General features: G+C 44.4%; 1 protein-coding gene across 2 annotated transcripts; it reads right to left on the bottom strand.

Annotated features, from left to right (window-relative positions):
- Window positions 1–5,407: 5,407 nt before the first annotated feature.
- On the bottom strand, window positions 5,408–20,594 carry TNFAIP3 (TNF alpha induced protein 3). 2 transcript variants are annotated; one of them, XM_028510723.2, is made up of 9 exons: window positions 20,193–20,594; window positions 16,735–17,047; window positions 13,058–13,248; window positions 12,255–12,402; window positions 11,915–12,085; window positions 10,902–11,082; window positions 8,882–9,780; window positions 8,078–8,259; window positions 5,408–7,442 (listed from the first exon to the last, which is right to left on the bottom strand). In XM_028510723.2, exons 2-9 carry the CDS (start codon window positions 17,030–17,032, stop codon window positions 7,158–7,160), a joined length of 2,355 nt encoding a protein of 784 aa, XP_028366524.1. In that variant the 5' UTR covers window positions 17,033–17,047; window positions 20,193–20,594; the 3' UTR covers window positions 5,408–7,157. The 2 variants fall into 2 exon arrangements, with proteins under 2 accessions (XP_028366524.1, XP_035880669.1); XM_036024776.1 differs by having other exon boundaries at window positions 7,308–7,442; window positions 8,062–8,259.
- Between the last annotated feature and the right edge of the window lie 1,128 nt (window positions 20,595–21,722).

Raw genomic sequence — 21,722 nt, 5'->3', positions numbered from 1 at the left:
ACTAGCTCCCTGCCATCTGATTCTCATCAGGTATCCTGATAATAGAGATTACTGGGGAGTAAGCCTCAGAGAAGTGTAGTGCACTGACCAAAGGGTGCATGTGTTTGTACTTCTCTGGTAGTTAGTTGTTCTCACGTAAATTATCAGTAGAGTGGCATGTCTCTGATCTCGGTCAATATGATGTTGCCTCTAGAAGATGGAGCTTTTATGCTTCTTTTATACCAAACAAGACTCACAATGATAATAAAAGCAATCTAGTGGGTGTGCAGATGACAAGTTGGTCACCTGCAGAAGGTACCTGTCCTCTCCAAGTGCCCTAGTTGCTCACTGTAATTGTGGTCCCTTTCCCTTCATTGCTTCAGTGAAAATAGCACTCTTTGGTTTCTAGTGATTACAAACCAATCATGAGAACGTCATCCTAGGCCAATTACATGTGGGAATCTCTGGTCATCTGGCTTGGTTTAAAAGCTCTCTGGGTGATTCTAACATGTCCTCAGGGCTGAGAACCATTAATTTGGTTATTGATAGGACAGAAGAGAGGGAGAAGTTCCCCAATATATTTTTAAAAACATTTAATGAGCATTTTACAAATGAGGAACCTGAGACTCAGAGACATGAGGCAACTTGCTCAAGTCTGAATAACTAACGGACAATGAGGTCATGGTTTGAATCTATAACTATTTCTTTTACAAAATGTCAAGTTCTTTCCATGATATCTGGGAGAATTCGGAGTAAGAGGAAGGAAGTCTGCCAGATTCTGGGGAAGGAAGGGGAGAGAGGGGAACGTAAGGTAGAAGGGCCATCCAGAAGACTTCCTGAGAAAAGGGAAAAAGGTAGAACTATTTGCAGACTATTCTCCAGCCACTGTCTCTGAAGTGTGTGCAGAGAACTCACAGAGGTATGGCAGAAAAAAATGGTACAATTTCTTTTATTTAGTTTTTATCTCAATGTTTTGCATGTTTTACAGACCATAGGGCACACTGATATGGTAATATATGTATATAATTTAATGTATATAATTTATAAAGAAATAAACATACATATCATGGGAGTACATGCTCAGAAAAGTTTTACTGGTAGGAATACAAAAGAGCATGGAGTCCATTGTAGAGATCTTCTCAGCCAAGGCTTGGTGCAGTCAAGCCTAACTTTCAATCCTCTCTGAAATCCTGGCTGCAGGCAGGGCACAAAACATTTTGCAGTGTTAGTTACTGGTGGGAATGCTTGCTTGGAATCATTGTTAAGAATAGAAATTCTTGTGCCCTGGCTGGCGTAGCTCAGTGGATTGAGCGCGGACTGCGAACCAAAGTGTCTCAGGTTCGATTCCCAGTCAGGGTACATGCCCGGGTTGCAGGCCATGACCCCCAGCAACCTTACATTGATGTTTCTCTCTCTCTCTCTTTCTCCTTCCCTTCCCTCTCTAAAAATAAATAAATAAAATTAAAAAAAGATGTTTCTTGGAATAAACTGTAAACCTTTAAAGCATTCTTTAAAAAAAAAGAGTAGAGATTCTTTAAGTGCGGTCTGGAGATGACTGGGAGTTCTTGAGACTCTGTCAGAAAGAATATGTTCATAACAACACTAACATGTCATTTACCTTTCTTGCTCAGTCTCTCCTGTGTCTCCAGTGGAGTTTTCCAGAGGCTCTATGACATGGGATGATGCCATTGTTCTGGAACAATGTTTACTTGCGTGTTCTGTGCTTTGAATTTTTTTTTTTAGTTTTAATTTCTAAAATGCTAAATACAAATACTGGGTTGGCCAAAAAGTCCACATGGTTTTTTCTGTAAAATAGAAGACACATTTTTCATTTTCACCAATAACTTTATTGGTGTGAATATTTTGAGTATGTCAGTTATCTCCTGAGTGGTATAACATTGATGGTTCTCAATTAATGTCTCAATTTGACCAATATCAACTTCAACTGGTCTACCTGACCATGGAACATTGTTCAACAAGAAATCTCCAGCACAAAACTTCACAAACCACTTTGACAAGTTCAATCAGTCAGAGCACCTTGTCCATACATTGTACAAATCTTCTGTGTTTCAGTTGTGTTTTTCCCTTGCTTGAAAGAATAAAGCATAATATGCCAAAAATATTGTGTATTTCCTTCCATCCTCAATATTGAAATAGCTATACAAAAATTCATCCAATTTTGATAGTTTTTTTAAATGCATACTCATCATGACAGCTGTCACAATGCAAACTAACTAAATTGTTTCAAATGAAGTTAAAAACAACTAAGCACATTTAGAGCCATCTTAAGGAAAAAATCAAGTGAACTTTTTGGCCAATCCAGTAGATATAACACACATAAACAAAAGCTCTCTGGGGTCCTTAGTAATTTTTAAGAGTATAAGGAGTCCTTAGACCAAAAAGGTGCTCTATTCTAGAGGGTGGAGAAGAGTCTAGAAGACAATGAGATAGAGATGATATGGCAGAGGGAAACATGAATAAAGATGTAAGTTTGCATTTAAAGATCATTTCATACCATGTTGGAAATTGAACTCCAAAGGCTTTTGATCTCATACCATCTTTAAAAACATTTTTGGGCTTGCATTCACACTATATATATTCTTTTAAATCAATTAAAATGTATGATTATATTACATAAAATATTTAAAAAATGGTGAAATGTAGGAATTTTAAAACACTGCAATAAAGAGAAATCATGTTTTAAAATTTGTTTTTATAATGGTAAAAATCCATTGTGCTCTCAATAAAAACAATAAAATTAATAAACATGTTTCATGATTTAAAAAAACAGTATCATCTATTACTTTCGGATAAAGCCATCTCAAAGTCTGAGTCTAAGTTCACTTTCCTGTGATCCTTGATGTCATAGACTATAGGGCAAGACCCCTGCAGAAGACAGAAGAACACAAATGGATAGCAAGAAAAAATCGTTGTGCCTCCTTATTCATGAGTAATTATATTTCATTGTCAGCTATCAATTATGTAAAAGTTTTTGTTGAAACTCAGCTAGTAAATTCCAACCTTTTTATGTTGATCAGTCGGGAAGGTATAGATATGTTGATATTTCTGATAAATGGGTTCAAAATGCCCAGAAACTCTTTGTTTGGATGATTTTTAAAAACACTAGAAAATTGGGTTTCCAGTGTGCAGATAAGAGAGTGTATAGGTGGCACGACTGTATCAGTTTTGGCCAAAAAAATCACATAACAAGGGGTGAGGCAAATGTAATTTTTGTCTATATGCAGGAAGTGAATGCATGAAGGCATCACTGCTGGCCAACCCCCTCTGAGCTGAGCAACTCCCAGTGACTTCAGGATTGCTCAGGTGACAGCGACCCCCGTGGTGCTGACAAAGGGAAAATACCAGTAGTAGTTCATAAATCAAATGTCAGCTAAATGAACTCAAGTTTCCTGTCTTCTCCTGCATCTCCTGGCTGCATGCTCTAAGCTTTGGGAGAAGAAAGCCATTAGGAAGTTTTAGAGGAAAAGCATCACGAGGTCTATGATTAACAGGCACAGGTAACTAGTAAAGGTAGAGAGAGAGAGTAGGCTATAAAGGGCAGGCTAGAGGAAAAAAGAAGGAGGACATGCTAGAGCAGCAGGAGAGAGGGGAAGAATGGATCTGAGAGATGTTTTGGAGATACACGTCATGGATGTGGTAGGAGTGTGGGAGACATCTGGGTTGGTAGGATGACGATAATCCCCTTCCCTGAGCATGGAAAGAAGAGAGCAGGCATGAAAATATCATGAGTTCAATTCTGGATGATATTGAGCTTTCTTTCACCCCTGTGTGGTATGAAGGTGACATTCCACAGTTTTTGAAGTCAAGATCTGGACAAAGGGAAGGAAAGCCAGTTCTTTCCAAGCCTTACTTTTCAGCCCTCTTATGTCTAGGTTCTTTGCTTTTTGGAAAGTCATCCATTTCTTTGAGACTCTGAAGAAACCCATTGATGGGCCCCACTTCGTAAAAATGATGTACACATCCCAACATAAAATTGTGCAAGTGCTTTTCAGGGTCCCCAACCCCCAGAAGTCTCACTGGCTCCAAACCTGCCCTAGTTCCCTGTCTAGGAGCCATTTTTCTGAGTCACACAAAATTTGCTAATTATAAGTCACTTCCTATTTTAGAAATCCTGATGACTTATGGTCAAATGCTTATGTCCCTCACGCTGACTGAAGAATTGTAAATTTTAATACTGGGTGGGAGATGGAAGGAAGAATGGAGAAAAAGAGGTCCATTTGAGGCTGTGTGATTCCTCAGGCTACACCTTCAAGCAGCTCATACTAGATGGGATGCAATGGCACACACAGTACCACCTGCAAAGAATGTTTGCCTAATTGAACCAGAATCTAGTAAGAAATGTAGAATAATGAGTTAGATGACACCATAAGCAAGTAATCAGTGAAATCCAGAATGTGGGCTATTTTACAGAACAAAGGACCTACTTTCCCTAACAAATTAATGGCATGAAAATTGAAGAGAACATTACAGAATAAAAGAGCCTTAAGAAGTGGTAGTAACCAAAAGTAATAGGACGTTTGTAGAGTGAACAATCTGAGAGATGGGAATACACACTTGGTATTGAATGATTTCAAAAATAATTTATCTAGGTGTAATCATGGTGGCTGTATAAAAAAGAACATATCCTTCAATTAGAGATGCACACAGATGTATCCATAGGTGAGGACACGATACCTGGGATTCCTTCGAAATAATCCAGGAAAAAAAAAAAGTGGTTAGAAATGAAACATGCTTGGCAAGATGTTGGTAATGTTGAAGCTGGATGATGTCTGTATGAGGGTTCATTATACTTGACTTTCTTGTATATTAAAATTTCCCATGAATTAAAAAAGATTATAATTTTTTAAAAGTGTGGTTCTAAAATCTGGCTGATGATCAGAATCTCCTGGAGAACTTAAAAAAAAAAAAAAGAAGAAGAGAGTCCAGGAGCTTCCCAGTCCTCCTGAATCAATCTTCCACAGGTACATCTGGGTAGAAGAATGTGCCATTTTATCATTTCCCAGGACACAGATGCTGCCAGTCCTCATGGCCATCGCAGCCCTAGGCCACCTCTTCTAAGGTCCGATGCAGGAAATCTATGCCAGTCTTCCTTCTTCCCCTCCTATTTCTCTTCCTTTCCTGTCTCTCTCCTCCTTCCTCTTTCTGCATGTTATTAAGGCTTAGGGCAGGAATTTTCGGAGGAGCACAGGACCCTAGCAGCTCATGGAAACTGGCAATCCTATCTGGGCCTTGGGGTCCTGCTGGTAAACCCAATGTCTTCCCCTCACACAGTTATAATTCTCACAAAGCACTCTTACTACCCACATACCCCCTGCCCAGCTCCACCTTGAAATAAAGTTGCTTGGGAAGTGTGGTTTTAACATTCAGCCCTTCTTCTTTTGTCATTCATAAGTAGAAAACATAAAAATTTGTTCTTAAATAATTTATTTTTTAATGTCAACTTTTGTGGAAAGTTACAATTATTTAGAGAAATTTTAATAAACAATGGAGTAAACAATTCTACTGGGATAGCTAAATGTGCAAATTTCAAATGTTTTCTATAAGAAGTATAAATAATTCCATTTTTCACATTAAGGATGAGAATATTTATATACAAAATATTAAAATATAGACCTTAAAGGAAATAGATGAAAACACTGAAGACCGTGTAGAGTTATATATAGATTGTCAGTATTTTCCTGTCCAAAGTCCAGACCTCTGTGGAGAATGCATTCCCTTCCTTTGTCTTCTGGAATCAGCATGACGGGGACACAAAGCACACAGAGACTGCAGGCCAAGGATGGAAAGACATTTCCTCATGCTCATGGTTATAGGGCTTTGCTGTCCCAAAGCTAAGGTTTCACTGGACGCAAGGTCACTGCCTTCAACCCCAGGACACAGCATTAACACAGCAGATGAAACCACTGTCAAAGGCCACATCTTACCCTGGGATCTTCTCTAATCCCATCCCTGCTCCTTTCCAATGTTCTCTCTTAAGGAGGTAGAATAGTCAGAGACAATGATATACTGTGGCTGGGACATGGGTCTGGCCCAAGTTTCCTTAGGAAGCAGCATGGATTTCAATAAATTTACTACCGCTGCATTCCTTTCTTCCTAGGGAAGGCAACCAAAGTGCATCAGGCAGGCGGCTCCCCCTGAAGGCAGGCACCTGCCTGGCTCCACAGCATGCCCGCAGCAGACCTGTCGTCTCAAGGAGACACCACAGTATTTGCCCCGGAGCAGAAGAAACAACTTCATTTAAATAACCTTAAAGTTTTCAATAAAATAAATAAAGTAAACTCTACAGACCCAAGGCCTTTACCAAGGTAACAGGTTGAGTTCATGAAAGCTGTACACACAGGTGGTGCCCCCAAAACAACCAGAAAATAGGTTATTATTATTTCGTCTTCTTACTCTAGGGCAGCATTTCAACAGTGAAAAAAAACACAACAAAAAAACGCCCTTATACACAAGGGTACATTATATATGTACACATTATTTATACACACCTCAGTTCAAGTTAGCCTCGGTGGAAGTGAAGACAGTGATAACCAAGAGTTACACATCTTCCCACTAAAATATTCTGATTTTTACAAGGTGCATATTGTAAAGAGCAGCTGGTTCACTTTACAGAATGTACTCAGTCTCAGCAGCCTCAGAATCACAGTCCATGAGAAAGGAATGAGGCAGGTAAGGAAAAACCATGAACTACTGACATTCTGAAAATGTCCGTTTTCCCTGAGCTTCCCGGCCTTCTCACAGACGGCCCGTGGGCCACAGCCTGCTCACAGAGGGCCTGGGGGCCGTGCAGATTCAGCTGCCCGCCTCTGGGCAATGCCAATGCCAGTGGCTCTGACTCTGTCTTGAAAGACAATGAAGCAGTCCTGACACGCATTCCAGCTCCATAACGCTCCTGGCCTTCCGCTTGCAGGAGAGGAGGCAGACCCACAGGCTGAACTGGAGACAGTCTGCTGCCAGTCACAGGCTCTGCTCCAAGGCCACCAGGGAACGTTCTCCGGTTACCAAGTTCAAGGCCACGATCAGGAACTTATCTTTCCTCTCCTTCTCAAAGACAATCTCGAGTCTTCTGTTGCAGGACTGCCCCTCCAGCGGCACCAGAGTGTTTAGGGTATAGCACCATGTTGGCTAACGGCTGGGGCTGGCTCACCCGTTTCCTGTTAGCCATACATCTGCTTGAACTGAAAGCACTCATTACAGTAGCCATTGCACTTGGTGTTGCCAAAGTGATCACAGGCGGGGGCTCGGCAGCGCTGTTTGGGGGGCTCTTCGGGAAGAGGCTCAGCCCGGTGGGCTCCCGTGCCTGCTCTCTGGCCGAGGTGCTGGCACTCCATGCAGAGCTCCTCGTTGCGACAGGCCAGGATGTTCTTGCAAGAGGCCCGGGCGCACTTGGGCCTGGAGCCACTCGGCGTAGTCCGGGACACGTCTCTGGGCTGGCTCAGTCTCTGAGGGGAAAGAGCAGAGAGAACTGTGTTTCACGTTTCTCAGGGTAAGCACGTGCGATCTCAGAGGACAGTGTGGATGCTACAGGGAGCTTTGAGGGGTGAAGACTATCTGTCTGACCAAGGGAACAGAGTTCCATGTGCCTCTGTGAGTAAGAGCTCTCCAAGCACTTTCCTCCCCATGCCACAAAGGCAGACCTGGCCAAAGGGCCGCCAATGGAACCCCCAATACCAACCCAGAGGCCTGTGAACACTGGCCTAGCTTGAGTCACTGAGATGCCTAAGCTGCCATTATTTATTTAGACAGACTCCTACTGTCTGGTAAACAATAGGAGAGGCATCTCGCAGTCAAAGTTTTTCTTCTGTGCCATTATGTGGGGACATCTGGATGCTCTGCCTCCTCATCCTATCTCCTCTTGGTAAAGGGTCATTTAGAAAGTAGGCTGGTTACATCGCTGTCTGTGCTCCTGCTACAACCCCAAGAGGTCTCTAGCTGTGGGAGGCTTGAAGAGGTTTTATCCTTTGGCTAACTTTATTTGCTTCCTAAAATGAATTCTGAGGTATGCTAAGGCCATGTAAATCAGTAGTAGCTGCTCCAGCAAGGAGGACTAGGGGGAAGTACCTCAAACATGTCTCACCAGTTGCTCTTCAGTCCTTTTTGCTTCATGGAATCTCTGATTTTGAGCTTCAATGAAACACTTCTGACAGTATCCTTCAAACACGGTGCTTCCGAGGGTGCCGCATTCTCTCCCCAGGCAGGGGGTTGCATTCTGGAATCTGGAGGCTGTGGGACCTACTTTCCCCGAGGCAGCAACAAAATCTGGAAGAGAGTTGATACTATCAGTACCATCCATGGGTCACCAAGCAGAAGGAAACAGGTTCAAAATCCAGATCAGGCCAGCCTTCGACAGATACGCGAGAAGATGCTGCCTTTTATGGATGCAGCAAAGTTTACAAAATGATACTAACTCTATTGTATCTCTACAAATCTCTTCCTTCTGAATGCCCCACACTGGGCAGTCACAGTCACAGAACAGAGACATGTTAACTGCTTGTCCTGCTTTCAAATTAGAGATTTCTAAACCCACAGATTTTTTTTTACAATGTCAGTAGAGACTTCCCTCTCTCCAGCTGCTCTTTAGATTTTGAGTTTTCTCTATTGTACCGAAGTTTCAAAGTCGTCTAGTTTAAACTCTGCCTTATAGATCCCACACCAAATGACCTATGGACACAAATGCAATGAACTCTGTCTAGAGGCACATCTGGAAGACAGTGTTCTGTGCCTTTGGCCTCCGTGTGCGGCTGGCAGAGCCAGTGTGCCTGTCCCTCTGTGTGTCATTCTCCCCTACTGCCTAGAGGGGCTCCTTTCTGGAAGGTCAAGAAGGAACCCCTCTACACGGGGGCTTCAAAACAGGGGTTAAGAAATCCATCATTTCACTCACGTTTATTTTCTCTGTACTCGATGAAACACAGCGTGCAAAAGCCCTGGTTTTCGGGAGTTCCAAAGTACATGCAGCCCGCTTTCCGGCATTTGCTTGTCCCCGTCCGGTCCCCTGGAGTCCGTGCAGCCTGAGAGAGGCAGCCAGAGGGGGCTTCACTCCCCGCTCTGTGGCAGGAATGCGGGGAGAGGCTCTGGAGCAGCTGTGCGGGGTCTGACTTAGACCTCTGATGACAGGAAGGAGGGATGCTGGAGCTGAGGTTCGCGGGGGGCTCTGCCGTAGTCCGTTTGAAGCACGTGCTGCAGATCCCATTAAATGTCCTGGTGACGTCCTGGAGGCAGGCCTGGCACTTCCCAGGATCTAAACGCCTCGTGTTTTCCGAGGTGTGGCCCGCATTAAGTTGCCGGGCATTGTGGCAACGCTCACAAAATCCGTTGTGCTGTACGTTCAGTGTGAAAGGGCAGCCGGGGCTCCTGCACTTCATCGCGGTGGTCTCGCTGAACAGGAAGAGGCTGGGAGCTGTCGGAGGGGCCGAATGAGGCCCCCCGGCTGTCTCCTGGGGGTTCCAGGCTGTGGGCTCGTAGGCCTCACCCCGAGAGGCTCCAAGCACCACGTCAGGGCCTGGCTTGGACTTCGGCTTTGGGGATTTGTTCTGGTTCTTTTGCCGCCTCTCTGCGCATTCATGGCACAGAGGCTGGGTGTTCGTGGACATGAAGAACGGGCAGTTGGGCGTTTCGCATTTTACGTCCATGAGAGACAGCTGGGAGACGGAGGGGTCCACGGGGTGCAGCTCTCTCCGCCCCTGGTCATTGTTCTCTTGCCACTTCTTGTACTCGTGCTGGACGAGTTCAAAGTAGTCATCTACCAGGTTTATTTCCTTTGGTAAGTTAGCTTCATCCAACCTAAAGGCCAAAAGGAAAAATATGAGACTATATGCACACACACCATTATATGTCAATAGCTTATAAGAGCAAATTTTAGCATCGTTCCAGTAGATTCTGGAACTAGTCACTGAACTGCACACCCATCAGGGAGAGTCTGCACCTCCAACATTACACAGCCCAGGGTGTCGTGATTTCAAGAATCACAGGCTTCTTCAACCAATCCTGGCCCACCAGGAACTATGGATAACTCTAAAGAAAGGGCTGCCTCTACATTGAATGGCTCTATTCCCCTTTTAAAAAGTCACTTTTACTTTCTAACTTCTCAGAGATCAAATTTCTAGTAAAAAATTACTCAGCGTGTTCTTTTGGCACTAGTCTGCTTCATGGTGTAAACTGCTTTGAAACTTTGTGTCCCGTATTTTGCTGTTAATTATTTTTAAACCGGTGCCTGCTCTCTGCTGGAGTTAATGGCCATGAGTGTAACTAAGAGACACACACGGAGGCATTATTTACTGACTCTCTGTAATCTGTTACTCTCCACTTTGGCAAGCTAATTCTCTCACCTCTTTCGAGGTCATCTTTGTGCATTTCAAGTTCTAAGAAATAGGCACCTTGTTAACACAAAGCCAGTGTGTTTGGAACTTGGCTACCTGCACAGTGTACACTCTGGGTGTCTCCTCCCCTTTCCTTGTGGTGAAATCACGTGGCTGCTACATAAACACATTCAACAAAACCCAGTCTGGTCTGGTATGTCTGTCCTTACCAAGAAGCTAAGGAAAAAAAAAAAAAAGCTTTTGTTTCTAAGAACTTTCAGTTGCTAGTCTAGCACCAGAGCAAGGAAGAAAACAACTATCCTTGATGTAAACAAACTTTTAAAAGCCCCAACTCTTGACTCTCAGCATCCAGACATGCAGGGAAATCATGACGGGTAAATTACTTGTTCTCACTTGAAACCAAAGTTACTAATGCCTCAAGTAAGTGATCCTCACTGAGTCTGACAAGCCCCTGAGCTTGCTTCACACTGGAGGAAGCTGGATGCAGTAACTTCACTGCTGAGCACTGAGGTGGCGGCAGCTTATGTGGCTGAATGTAAAACAGTGAGAGCTGGCACCAGGGCACAGGGAAGATAAAGTGCTTACTTTGCAGCATTGATCAAATGGGTGGTGCCGTGGTCCCAGCCTTGGACGGGGATTTCTATCACCATCAAGTATTCTTTCAAGAGCTTCTCCTTCATCTCATTCTCAGGATCTGTCAAAAAGTGAACTTTTAAGTCTTCAAATCTTCCTCGCTCTCGGTTAACAAGTGGAACGGCTCGGATTTCTGAGGGGAAAAAAAATAACACGTAAGTAAAACATACATTTACTGCAGGAGATGATGTACGAGGCTGTACACACAATGATTAACATTTGAACATGCAGAAAGGACACAATTACAGAGTGGAAAACTATTAGCTAGCCACAAAGTCAAACGGGGAAACAAACTCTTCTAAACTCTAATATAAAATGTATTGTTTCCAGGAAGCTCACAGAATGTAAAGCAGCCTGGAGGCAGCGGATCTTGTTAAATTCCCACACTTGACAGTCAGACTGACCTGAGTTTGAATCCCGAATTTGCCACTGACAAGCTCTGGGACATTGGGAAAGTTATTACCCTCTCTGAGCTTCCAGTGCCTCAACTATAAAGTGAGGCTACCAATGCTTACAGCTCCCAGAGCTGCTGTGGGACGAAATGAAATAAAGTAATATGCCTAAAGCACCTACAAAGTACCTATTGCACATTATGCTGTTATAGTAATAGCTAACCTGACAGACATTCACGGCTTCATGCACTGTATGAAGGGATCTGTGTGGCCTTAATTGGTCACTTATTAATAGAGATGGTAGTCATAAGATATATATATATCTCCTACTTGCAACTAACATGCTAAAAGGAATTCTGAAGCCATACACAGAAGGTAAGGGGGTAGCACAATCACTGCTACGGCATTACTGTTGCTCACCAAGCAGATGACAGAATATTATATTCTAATACACATAATGCACTTCAGTGAGACTACTGCAGCAAGGTGACAAAGAGCAAACCCACATTCGGGGGGACAAGCACCACTATCTACCAGCAGTCACAAATGTGAAGGAACTCGAAGTTTTCTCACCGGGCCCGCTGTCCTTCAGGGTCACCAGGGGTACAAAGTGCTGGCTGTCGTAGCCGAGAACGATGGGATATCTGTAGCATTCCTGGGCAGGCCAGTGGAGAGGCAAGTAAATCCCGCCCACCTTCAAAGGAGCGAAATTGGAACCCGATTCCAAACTTCTCAGCATTTTGTCTGTTGAAGGAAAGAAAAAGAAACAAATTAGGCCCTCGGGTGACTGCCATCACATTCCATTTAGCTACTGTTGCCTGTTACTTCAGCAATGTGGGTCTCCTGAGAGCCGAAGCACTAAAGCTGAAACGCACTCACGTACAAGTGAGTGAGTGATCTGCGGGCATCTCACCTGCAATGACGATAATCGGCCTTCGGAGGATGTTGCACAGGACAAATATGTGTATTTCTTCCAGGGACGGGTACTGGAGGCCGCTGCGGGCCCCTGGTGTGTCTGTGGAGGCCATTTTGACAAGGTTGTCCCACTCATCAGTCCAATTCTACAGGAAGAATTTGGGGGGGGAAATGCTTGAATGTACTCTATATTAAAAAAATCCTTCTGACTTCACTGTATGGTTATTCATTTATATAACTCAGCTTGCTTTTCCCCTTTCTGGAAATCCTCATTCAAATGATCACCCTTTTTTCCCCATTTTGGTTTTCTTCCTTTACATTTTTCCACTACCAGGCAAACTCAGAAGTGGGGGAGGCCAGCGGGGACAGCACCTGCTTTCGAAAAAATCCCTGATGAGGCATAACACTGAAGCCCCTCGTCCAAATGTACACAAAAATTCCAAACTTGTGACTGAGAAGGGTGAACTCTGAATCTGACTGGCTGGCCCAGTAAAGCATGCCATGGACAATCAAACTGAGAACCACCAAAGCGCCACTGGGAAGCCCGTGATCAGAACAATGGAGCCAAAATGAAGAGACACCCAGCTGGGAAGCTGCTGGCCTGAAGCCTCCCAGCAGTGACAGAAGCCTCGCTTCATCCCTCAGGAGGTTTCTGGTGCTTTCCATCCATGACGCTTTGCTTAGCCTAGCTCATGTGACCTAGAAAATCATCTGCTCCCGAGAGCAGGGCCTGGCCTCAGGTACCCTCTTCCCCACCATGGAGCTCTGTCCATCAGTGCATAATGGGCGAACGGAACATACCCGGGTGTCATAGCACAGCCCCGTTTCCACGAATTCCTGAGATTTAAGAGACTCCAGCTGCCAGCGGAATTTAAAGTTGCGTGTGTCCGTCTCCTTGAGAGTGCTGAAGAGGGCCTTCCTCAGGACCAGGTCGGTGTCCTGAACACCCCACATGTACTGCGAAGCGGCGTGCATGAGGCAGTTTCCGTCACCTGAGGACACAAGGGAAGCCGATTGGAGAAATCCACATCCTAACCCAGCGAAGGGCTCAGTGCGAATGAGCCCTGTTGCTATCAAGGAGACCCAATAGGGTGTGCAGAAATGCAAAGGGTCAACTGATAACATTTCACAAGGTGATGCCAGCTTTAAGGAAAAAATCCTTATTTTTAATGACTGATACCAAAAGAGCAAAGGAGCCAGGGACAGATAATCACAAGACCTTGGCTCCAGCCCAGCTCTGCCCCAACTAGTGTAGGTGACCTTGGAGGAAATTCCTTAACCTCAGTCTTTTTGCCCTTTGTGAAATGAAGGCATTGGATTGTGGTCTCTAAAGTCTGTCCCTTTTCTAATATATCTTGATGTTCTGGCCAAGACACTGGCACTATTACCTTCGACCCCTGGGAGAGTACACACAAGGCAACGTGCACAAACCAGGAAGCCAGCCTGGCTCCATTCACTAGACAGGGACAGTCTGGCTATGACTCAGTGGTAAGTGACCATTCACTGTAGCCTCTGGGGCCAGGGAGTTTCCTCTTCTGGTTTGTAAAGTGGGATCAAGAACACTGCATTACCTGCTCTTGCTGACCCCCAGAAATGCCTTACATGAACACGCCTGCTGGAAATTGCAGTCTTTTTTAAAAGTTAAGAAGTGCCTGGATGTCTACACTTGCAAATAATTCAGTGTTTAAGGCTGGCATTTAAAAGATTTTGAGCATTTTGAGCAAAAGATAGATCTAATTTTATGCCATGAATTTGTTACTATTATAGGTTAAAATACAGTTTCAGAGACTGTACTTTTTCCAACCTCCAACTCCAAACAATAAACATTTTGGGAGAACATTTAATACAAAAAAAAAGTCAATTCTTTCTTCTCTTTGGCAAGTGTAAAATTGTTTTTAAAAAGAAAATATGAACTCTTTTCTTTGTATATAAGTAGGGCAACAAAGCTCTGAAATTTTAGCAAATTTTAATTATAGTCAAACTGTAAAAAAAAAAAAAGCCCCAAATAATAACAAAACCTCTGAAAACATATATTCACAGCCAGTATCTCTTCAATTTACACACTTAGGAAAACTAGCTACATAAGTGTTCAAACAAACGCACGAACAAGACCGCCCAAGCCGTGTGTCTTGCTTGACAGAAGTGTGGCAACGACTGCCTTCTGTTGAAATTTCCCCTTTGCAAAATCTAGAGCAAAGATAAGGCTTTTTTTCTTCTTCTTGTGCTTTCAGTTCTTTATTGAGATGCACTGGTATAAAATTCCCTAAGTAACATCTGGAATTCCCCAGTGCTAAGTTATTTGACTAGCAATTGAGCAATAGCTATTGTACTTTTTGTTCTGGTGTGTAGACATTTAAACTGCGAAGTGCACCCTGGACTTTCCAAGTGGGTGTGGTCAGGGTGAGCTGGAATAGGCCACTCATTATACAAGTGAAATCGCTGCAGCCAATAGACGCTGGAATTTTTCACATGAAGTTTCAACTTTATGCCACCTACTCCCTTCCTCATTCACCACAGTCTCATATCCTCAAATGCAAACTTGTGAATCACCCCCTCCCCAAACCATTGACTTTGTAGAACGCACCCATAGAGGGGAAGGCTTTTTTTTTTAAAAGGTGCTAATAAAAATCAGAGAGGAAAAGTCATTTGTTTTCCCCCTCTACTAAAGAGCTTTTCTTCCTTTTCCAGAATTTAAAGACATTGTCTTGAAAGTGGTGAAATAAAAGGATTCTGAGACTAAAAATTCTTATTTCCAGAAATGCACTGGCTTTTGTAGTTTTCTGTGTAGGCTGAACGCTTGACGATTTAAATGACAAATCTTGACAAGAGTTTACTCTTTACATTCCTTTTTTTTTTTTCTTAAGGAAACAGAGCAAGTTAAACCTAAACTGCTGTTCATGGTAATAATGCTGTTCATAATAATGAGGTTTTTCTCTTTCAACCACATTTCTAATTTGGCGGAATCTCTGTTCCCAAAGTTGACTCCATCCCTTTTTTTTTGGTAACAAAAAGGGAGAGAGTTAAAACCGCAAAGTCAGAAATATAAATCCCTTGATGATGACTTAACATAATTACCTACTTCTATGCATTGCTTGATTCAATGCCAAAAACAATGGAAACACTAGCTATCCCCAGTTTTTTCCCCTATGTTTCTAAAAATCTGCACTTCAAAAATATAAGCAAGGTGTTAAGATGATGCACAAGACCCCCCAGAACCAAAGCAAAACAAAAAACAAAAAAACACATCCTCCGTCACACCAAGTTACCCAAGTCAAAAATGGCCAAAGTTAATGTACCAATTAAGTTACTTAAGTTTATGTTCTTATCATTTCATTGCCCACCAGGGTTTTCTGCACACAGTTGTATGTATTACTTTGATTGGGATGGTTTGGGACTGTCCCTGATCTAAGGACCTGAGATTCTGCCCTTACCTAAATTATAAGCATGTAATTGATAGTGGACAGGCTAACTTGCTTTGTGCAATAATAATTAGCTACATCGATCCTGGCTGGTGTGACTCAGTGGATTGAGCACTGGTCTGTGAACCAAAGGGTTGCCGGTTTGATTCCCAGTCAGTGTATATGCCTGGGTTGTGGGCCAGGTCCCCAGTAGGGGGAGCATGAGAGGCAACCACACACTGATGTTTTTCTCCTTACTCTTTCTCCCACCCTTCCCCTATGTCAATAAATAAATAAATAAAATCTTAAAAAAATAATTAGCTACATCTATGATGTAGAATTTTGTATCTGCATGAAACAGTATTTCTGGGATATGCATTCTCTGGCTCAAAGGAAATCATTAAAAAAAAAGAAAAGAGTAGAGCTCAGAACAGGAAACAGCTACTAGTGGTAAAGGGACATTGGACAGGCACAGACAGCAAGAAACTCAGTACTAAGCAGAGGTCTAAAATCAGTGCTAAAAAGTTCAAATATCCTTCTATTCATATCATGGGACCATAAGCAACAGAACCTTGGCAAGGGAGTCACAGACACAGGAGCCCCTCTTGCCCTCAGCAGCCATTCCCTGGTTAACCCATGAAATGCCACCAAGTCAAGAAGTGCAAGGTCATCATCACAAGCATTTTCTAATGACAGTGGGAAATGACAGTAATACCAGTTTTCACACTATGCTTTTCTTTTGCACTAAAGCCTATTAGTATTTATATCACTGGCCAGGGAAGGGAGTTTTATAAATGATTAAATAGTTAAAAGAAGTAGATACATAAGTAACCTAATAAGAGCATGGTGTTTAGAAATGCATTCCCCAAGCCTTAATACATTCTGTTCTCTAACATGCACAACTAGAAACTATCCCTAATAAAAATACTCATAAGACAAGCTTGCTTTCATCACATGCCCCACAGAGTTTCTATACTCAGGGGTCAATGGCCTCAAGAGATTTGGGCCTGGGCTGGCACTGCTACAATGTACTAAAAGAGGCGTCAGCACCGGGACACACGAGACAAAGGCAGGACTTACCATTTGTTTTCAGAGCCACAAGTTTCCTGACTTCCCGACACCAGTTGAGCTTCTTCTGATTTTCCAGGGAGGCCTGGATGTTTCTGTCTACGAGAGCTTTGTGGATGATCTCCCGAAACTGTGGACAAAACTGGCGAGTTCTGAACATTTCCAGTGTGTATCGGTGCATGGATTTGAAATGATGAATGATTCCATTGGTAGGTTTAAAAATATCTTCTGGAGTCCTCTCTCTGATCTTCACAGCTTTCCGCATATTGCTCAAATACAAAGCCTGAGGAAGGAGTTGTTCAGCCATCATGTTGTTCTACAACACCTGAAGAGGAAAAATACCCATTCCGTTAGCTCGACTTTGATGCTTCTCCTATATACCTGCCTGCAGGAAACCCCAGTGTTTGATCTTGTCATTACCCTAATCCGCAGGCAAAAGATCTTAGTCACCTCTGCTCCCAGGATACTAGCTGGCCTTGAAGATTAACTCACAGTGGACTGTTTTAAATTACATCACTTTTAAAGATTAGTCTAAACAAGAGAAGGAAGGCGGAGAGTGGGTACTGAGGAGGAGGGGAATAACCCTCTGCTGGAAAGACAGTAAATATTTTGTGAAAAATCCTGCAATTTTATGCTGTCCCCTAGGCATCTGACTGGAGTTTCCTCTGTAGCCCCAAGGAGAAATATTTACAAAGAGTTCATTTATAAAATGTATTATAATATTTATGAAGAGTTAAATCTAAATGTTTTATAACCAACAAAAAAGCCTGCATGTCCAGCAAGATGCTTCACAATTTTAAGAGCAAACAATCAGCAATCTTTCCAAACCTTTCCACTGAACTTTAAACATTAGAATAAGAAATAAAATAACATCAATAATAGAATAATAAATTCTACACTTCCAAGAGCAGCCATCAGAGCTCAATTACGTCAATGCAACAGCCAACCGAAGTTGATTATCATCCTCCAGGTACCAACGCTCAGAGGCATTTCCCACCCTGTCTTCACCCCCTGAAATCTTCTAACCTAATCAGTGGGTGGAAGGAAATGAAAGTCTGGCAGCAGATGAGGAAAGAAATTTCAGCCAGGGGGCCACTCAGGACATATGCCAGAGGAGAGGGCAAAACCTAGCACCTGCACCCCATGCCAACAGTGGGGAAAGATGTGAACCGACATAACGTGGGATCTCTGCAGTGTGCAAAGCCAGCTCTCATTCACTGGTCCTTAGGAGGGTGTCTTGTCATACACCCTAACTTCCAAGATGAAGACAAAGATGGTTTTAGGGAATGAAGATATTCCCTAGAAAGTGTCATGGCCACTATTAATCCCACTCCTGCATCAGACTACTTGCCGGACAGGGCAAGCCTCTAGTTGAGAAAGAAGTTGAACCAATGTGAAAGGGAGAAGAAACTTGGAGGTTAGGGAGGACACTCCTTTAAGTGGGTCTAGACCCACTTAAAGCCATTGATAACATTGCCTAAATTCTGTGGCCCACTCAAGAAGAGGTGGGACTAGATGGCCCCAAGGTTGCTTCTGAGCAGTTTTCTGGTGGTAGTTCTGGATCAGAATTCCTAATCCGATTGCCAGAGGAAGCCTGGGAAAGGTCATTCCCTAGCAGAGGTCAGATAGTAATCTCTCCTCTGATGTCAACCATTCCCTGCAGGCAAAATTAGGCAAAATTATAGCAGGACCACAGACACAATGAAGGGACAAAAGCATCACACTTTCCCCTTTGTGGCGTGGCAAAAGTCTCTTTTATTATGTCATTCATGTGTCTGTCCATCCACCTACTGAGGGCCTGCTTGATGCTGGGGTTAAAAATCAAAGACTACCTTACTCCCTCTCTTGAAATCACATGATCACCTAAGTTTGCAGCTAACAACAGGAGTACAGGTCTTGTTCAGCTCTCACACCATCCAGTGTGAGCTCTGCCTAGAAGGCAGGTCTTGCCTAGCAGCCAGAACTTTGTCTAGAAGCCAAGTCTTGCAACTCCTGCCCCTCGCTGTTCTCACACCACCAAACCTGTGGTTGCAGTGCCTGCTGCTCCAGATGGAAACAGAAAGGCAATAGGAAGGTTTCTAAACAAGCTAGGTGGAGCTTCTTTTTGCTTTTCTGACTCTTCTATTATTTTCTTCTGAACCTGAAGATCTTTCAAATAGTTAGAGCTGTAAGCTATATGCAAGACAAGCAAATGTCAGTCAATATTCAATAACCCAGTGGCATCTCATTCATACGTTTAGTCTTGCACAGCCTGCAGAATCGCCTCCTTAGATCAAAAGCCACTGTCCAAGTTCCCAGGACATAGGCTGAGAACATATTGCAATCTTAAGTGTGGAACACTTAAGATTAAAGAATAAATTTTTCTGGCATATGACTATACTGTCACAGGTCATACGATATTATATATATTTATTTATAAGACATGCAATATTACCCTTAACATTTCTTAATGTTACTGTTACGCAGCTGACTTTTTATCATCAAATACCTCATAGAATTTTGGAAAGCACCCCTCCAAATATCCAAAAATTGTACAAAGAATTGCAAGAATGAAAGAAGCACCTTAGACAATGAAAATGGAGCAGTAACTGGCTGCTCTATAACCTGACCCGCAAGTGCTCCGGTCCAGAGGGCTCTTTAATGACAATGGTTCTCCCAAAATGCTGCCCTGAGACACCTGACCAGACCCGCTTTCCAAGGAAAGATCAGAGGCAAGGAGAAACAAAGCAGTCTCAAAGAGAGCTGAGCTCCTTCCTTACTTAATACCACTGCTTTCCTGAGAGGCCAGGTGGCAGGATGTGGGACGACCCTGGCTGACAAAGACTGTCTGACTGTAGGGTAGGGGCTGGGGCAGGGGCCTGAAGATCACTCCAAACTGCAGCCTCCAAAATGCAAGCCAACGACCCACTTCTACATGCACACTTCTCTTACAATGCTGCAACTTAAAAGTATGGGCCTTGTCCCCCGACCCACCCACCCACCCACCTGCACAGAACTCTTTCTGGAGTATCTGCAAGCCCTCCCTAGAAAGGATGGCCTGAAACATCACACCCGTTGCGCTGGTTCTGCACAACCTGGGAAGAAGTCACAACGTTCTGCAAGGTCTACGTGGCCATCAGTATGCAGCCCTTGGTCCCCACCCCTCTCAGAAAAAAAAAAAAAAGACCCGAAAAGGAGCAAAGCACAAACGACCACCCGACCAAGCAGCCCTGGAGCAATTGTCCACCAGTCAGCTGCAGTTTAAATTCTCTGCATAATCTGGCTGGAGGAATCCAGGGCTGTCACCCCAACATTTGGGGCAGCGACCTCAAACTCTCAGCATCTCAAAACCTACAATGGGCAACAAACCGCCCTCCAGAACCGCTGCAAAACCAGAGCCAAGATGACCAGTCCCGCCTGGGAGTCGCTGCCAAATGTGCCCCCGCAGCCCTTGCGGGGAGGAAGAAATCCGGGGCAGACGCGGCGCATACCTCTCCGGGCCTCGCAGTCCTCTCCCGAAGTCCCAAGTCCAGTTCAGGGTCGGCGAACGCTGCAGGTTGGGGTCGGGTTTGGACTTGGAAGGAGGCGGCACCCCATGGACGCCGGGGCTCCGGGCTTGCCTGCTGTCTGGGCTGGCAGGGGGTGTGGGTCGCGCCCGCTGCCACCAGGGTTCTTGCTGCTCCGCCCACGCGGCTTCTGAGCTTGTACTTGGCCTGCCACGAAGACTGGAGACTGCCAGTTCTCTGTTCTCTCTTTCTGTTTTACCACGGCGGCTGGCGTGGGGATTTCCACCAGGGACTTTCCAGTCACGTGACCCTGACCAGCATCGCAGAGAGTCTTAAGGCCCCTACGGTTGCCGCCGGCAGAGGGCGTAGGAGGCCGGCGGTGCCCCTCCCCGCCTGCCTGCCGCCAGCCGGGAGGAGAAACTCCTGCGCCCCGCCCCGGGGTGTCCCCGCGTGAGTCACCTGGCTGTTTCGGAAGTGGAGGCTAACGTCACATCCATGTGGAAATCGCGGTGATGGGAACTGGAAATGAAATAGGTTCTTTTTTTCTCAGCCGTTTTTCTGCAGAAAATCATCAACTGTGGAGAACAAGAAGGGAAATAATAAAGAAAGAAAACCCTAAAAATCACCCTGGCGTCCGGGACCTCGGGCCTCTGAGCCGGTTTGAAAGGCTTAGGTTGTGCACGTGATGAGCACGCAGGGGAGCCCCTGACTCTGGGCTCCGGCGGGGATTTTGAGAAAAAGAAGCAGCCACAGCCTTCTTCTCCACATCTAGCGTTCCTGCCAGTCCAGGACCCCAGGCTGATGGGGGTCAGGTCCGGGGTGACATCAGACTCCGCGGCCCCAGGACCTTGAAATTCACAGCAACGCAGCCAGTCTTAGATAAAATTAAGAATCTGAACACCTCTCAACCCCATCCTGCACCTGATGGATTTCCCCCGGTTCATTTCTGCACACCAGGTCCCCAGGCGGCGCCACATTCAGGTAGAATTTCAGTTTAGAAATCACTTTGAGTCCATTACCGTTCTTGTTCTTGTTATGTCCCCTTAAGACCTTATTAGGAGGTTTTTGGATAATCACCTCAAAGCACCAATGGATAATAACACTTTTAATTCCCCTCCCGCCCTTACAAATAATGAGGTAACCGATTGTCTTCACGCAGAGGGAGTCCAGCGGAAACAGGTGTTAGCCACCTGGGCAGTGGAGATGCCCGACTTGTGCAGAGAAGGGCATTAGGCCCATTTACCACCTGTGGGTCCCTATTGGGCCATTTTCTAGAATGGATCAACTAGAACCAGATTGAAATGTTCTGTACCATCATCTCCTTGCAGACTTAAGTATTCTTGTCAGGCTGTTGTAGCTCAGTTTAAAGTTAGAAAAACATGCTCCTGTTTTCAGTAAGGACCTGCAGAGACTGGGAGTGGGGCTGGGTGGAGAGTGGTACTTTTTTGGCAAAGGGAAACTTAAGGCAGAGAGTCAGTAGTGGCCAAGGTCTCAAAGATGGTGCTGGTTATTTGG

The sequence above is a fragment of the Phyllostomus discolor genome, chromosome 4 (assembly GCF_004126475.2).
Source record: "Phyllostomus discolor isolate MPI-MPIP mPhyDis1 chromosome 4, mPhyDis1.pri.v3, whole genome shotgun sequence".
NCBI lineage: Eukaryota > Metazoa > Chordata > Mammalia > Chiroptera > Phyllostomidae > Phyllostomus > Phyllostomus discolor.
The sequence above is the reverse complement of the archived record's forward strand: the minus strand, read 5'-3'. Positions and strand labels throughout refer to the sequence as shown.

Coding starts and splice junctions, on each gene's coding strand:
- TNFAIP3 (XM_028510723.2), bottom strand. CDS start 17,032: ATGATGGCTGAACAACTCCTTCCTCAGGCTTTGTATTTGAGCAATATG. Junction 13,249..16,734: donor TGTGGCTCTGAAAACAAATG/GTAAGTCCTGCC, acceptor TTGTGTCCTCAG/GTGACGGAAACTGCCTCATG. Junction 12,403..13,057: donor GGCTGTGCTATGACACCCGG/GTATGTTCCGTT, acceptor TTCTTCCTGTAG/AATTGGACTGATGAGTGGGA.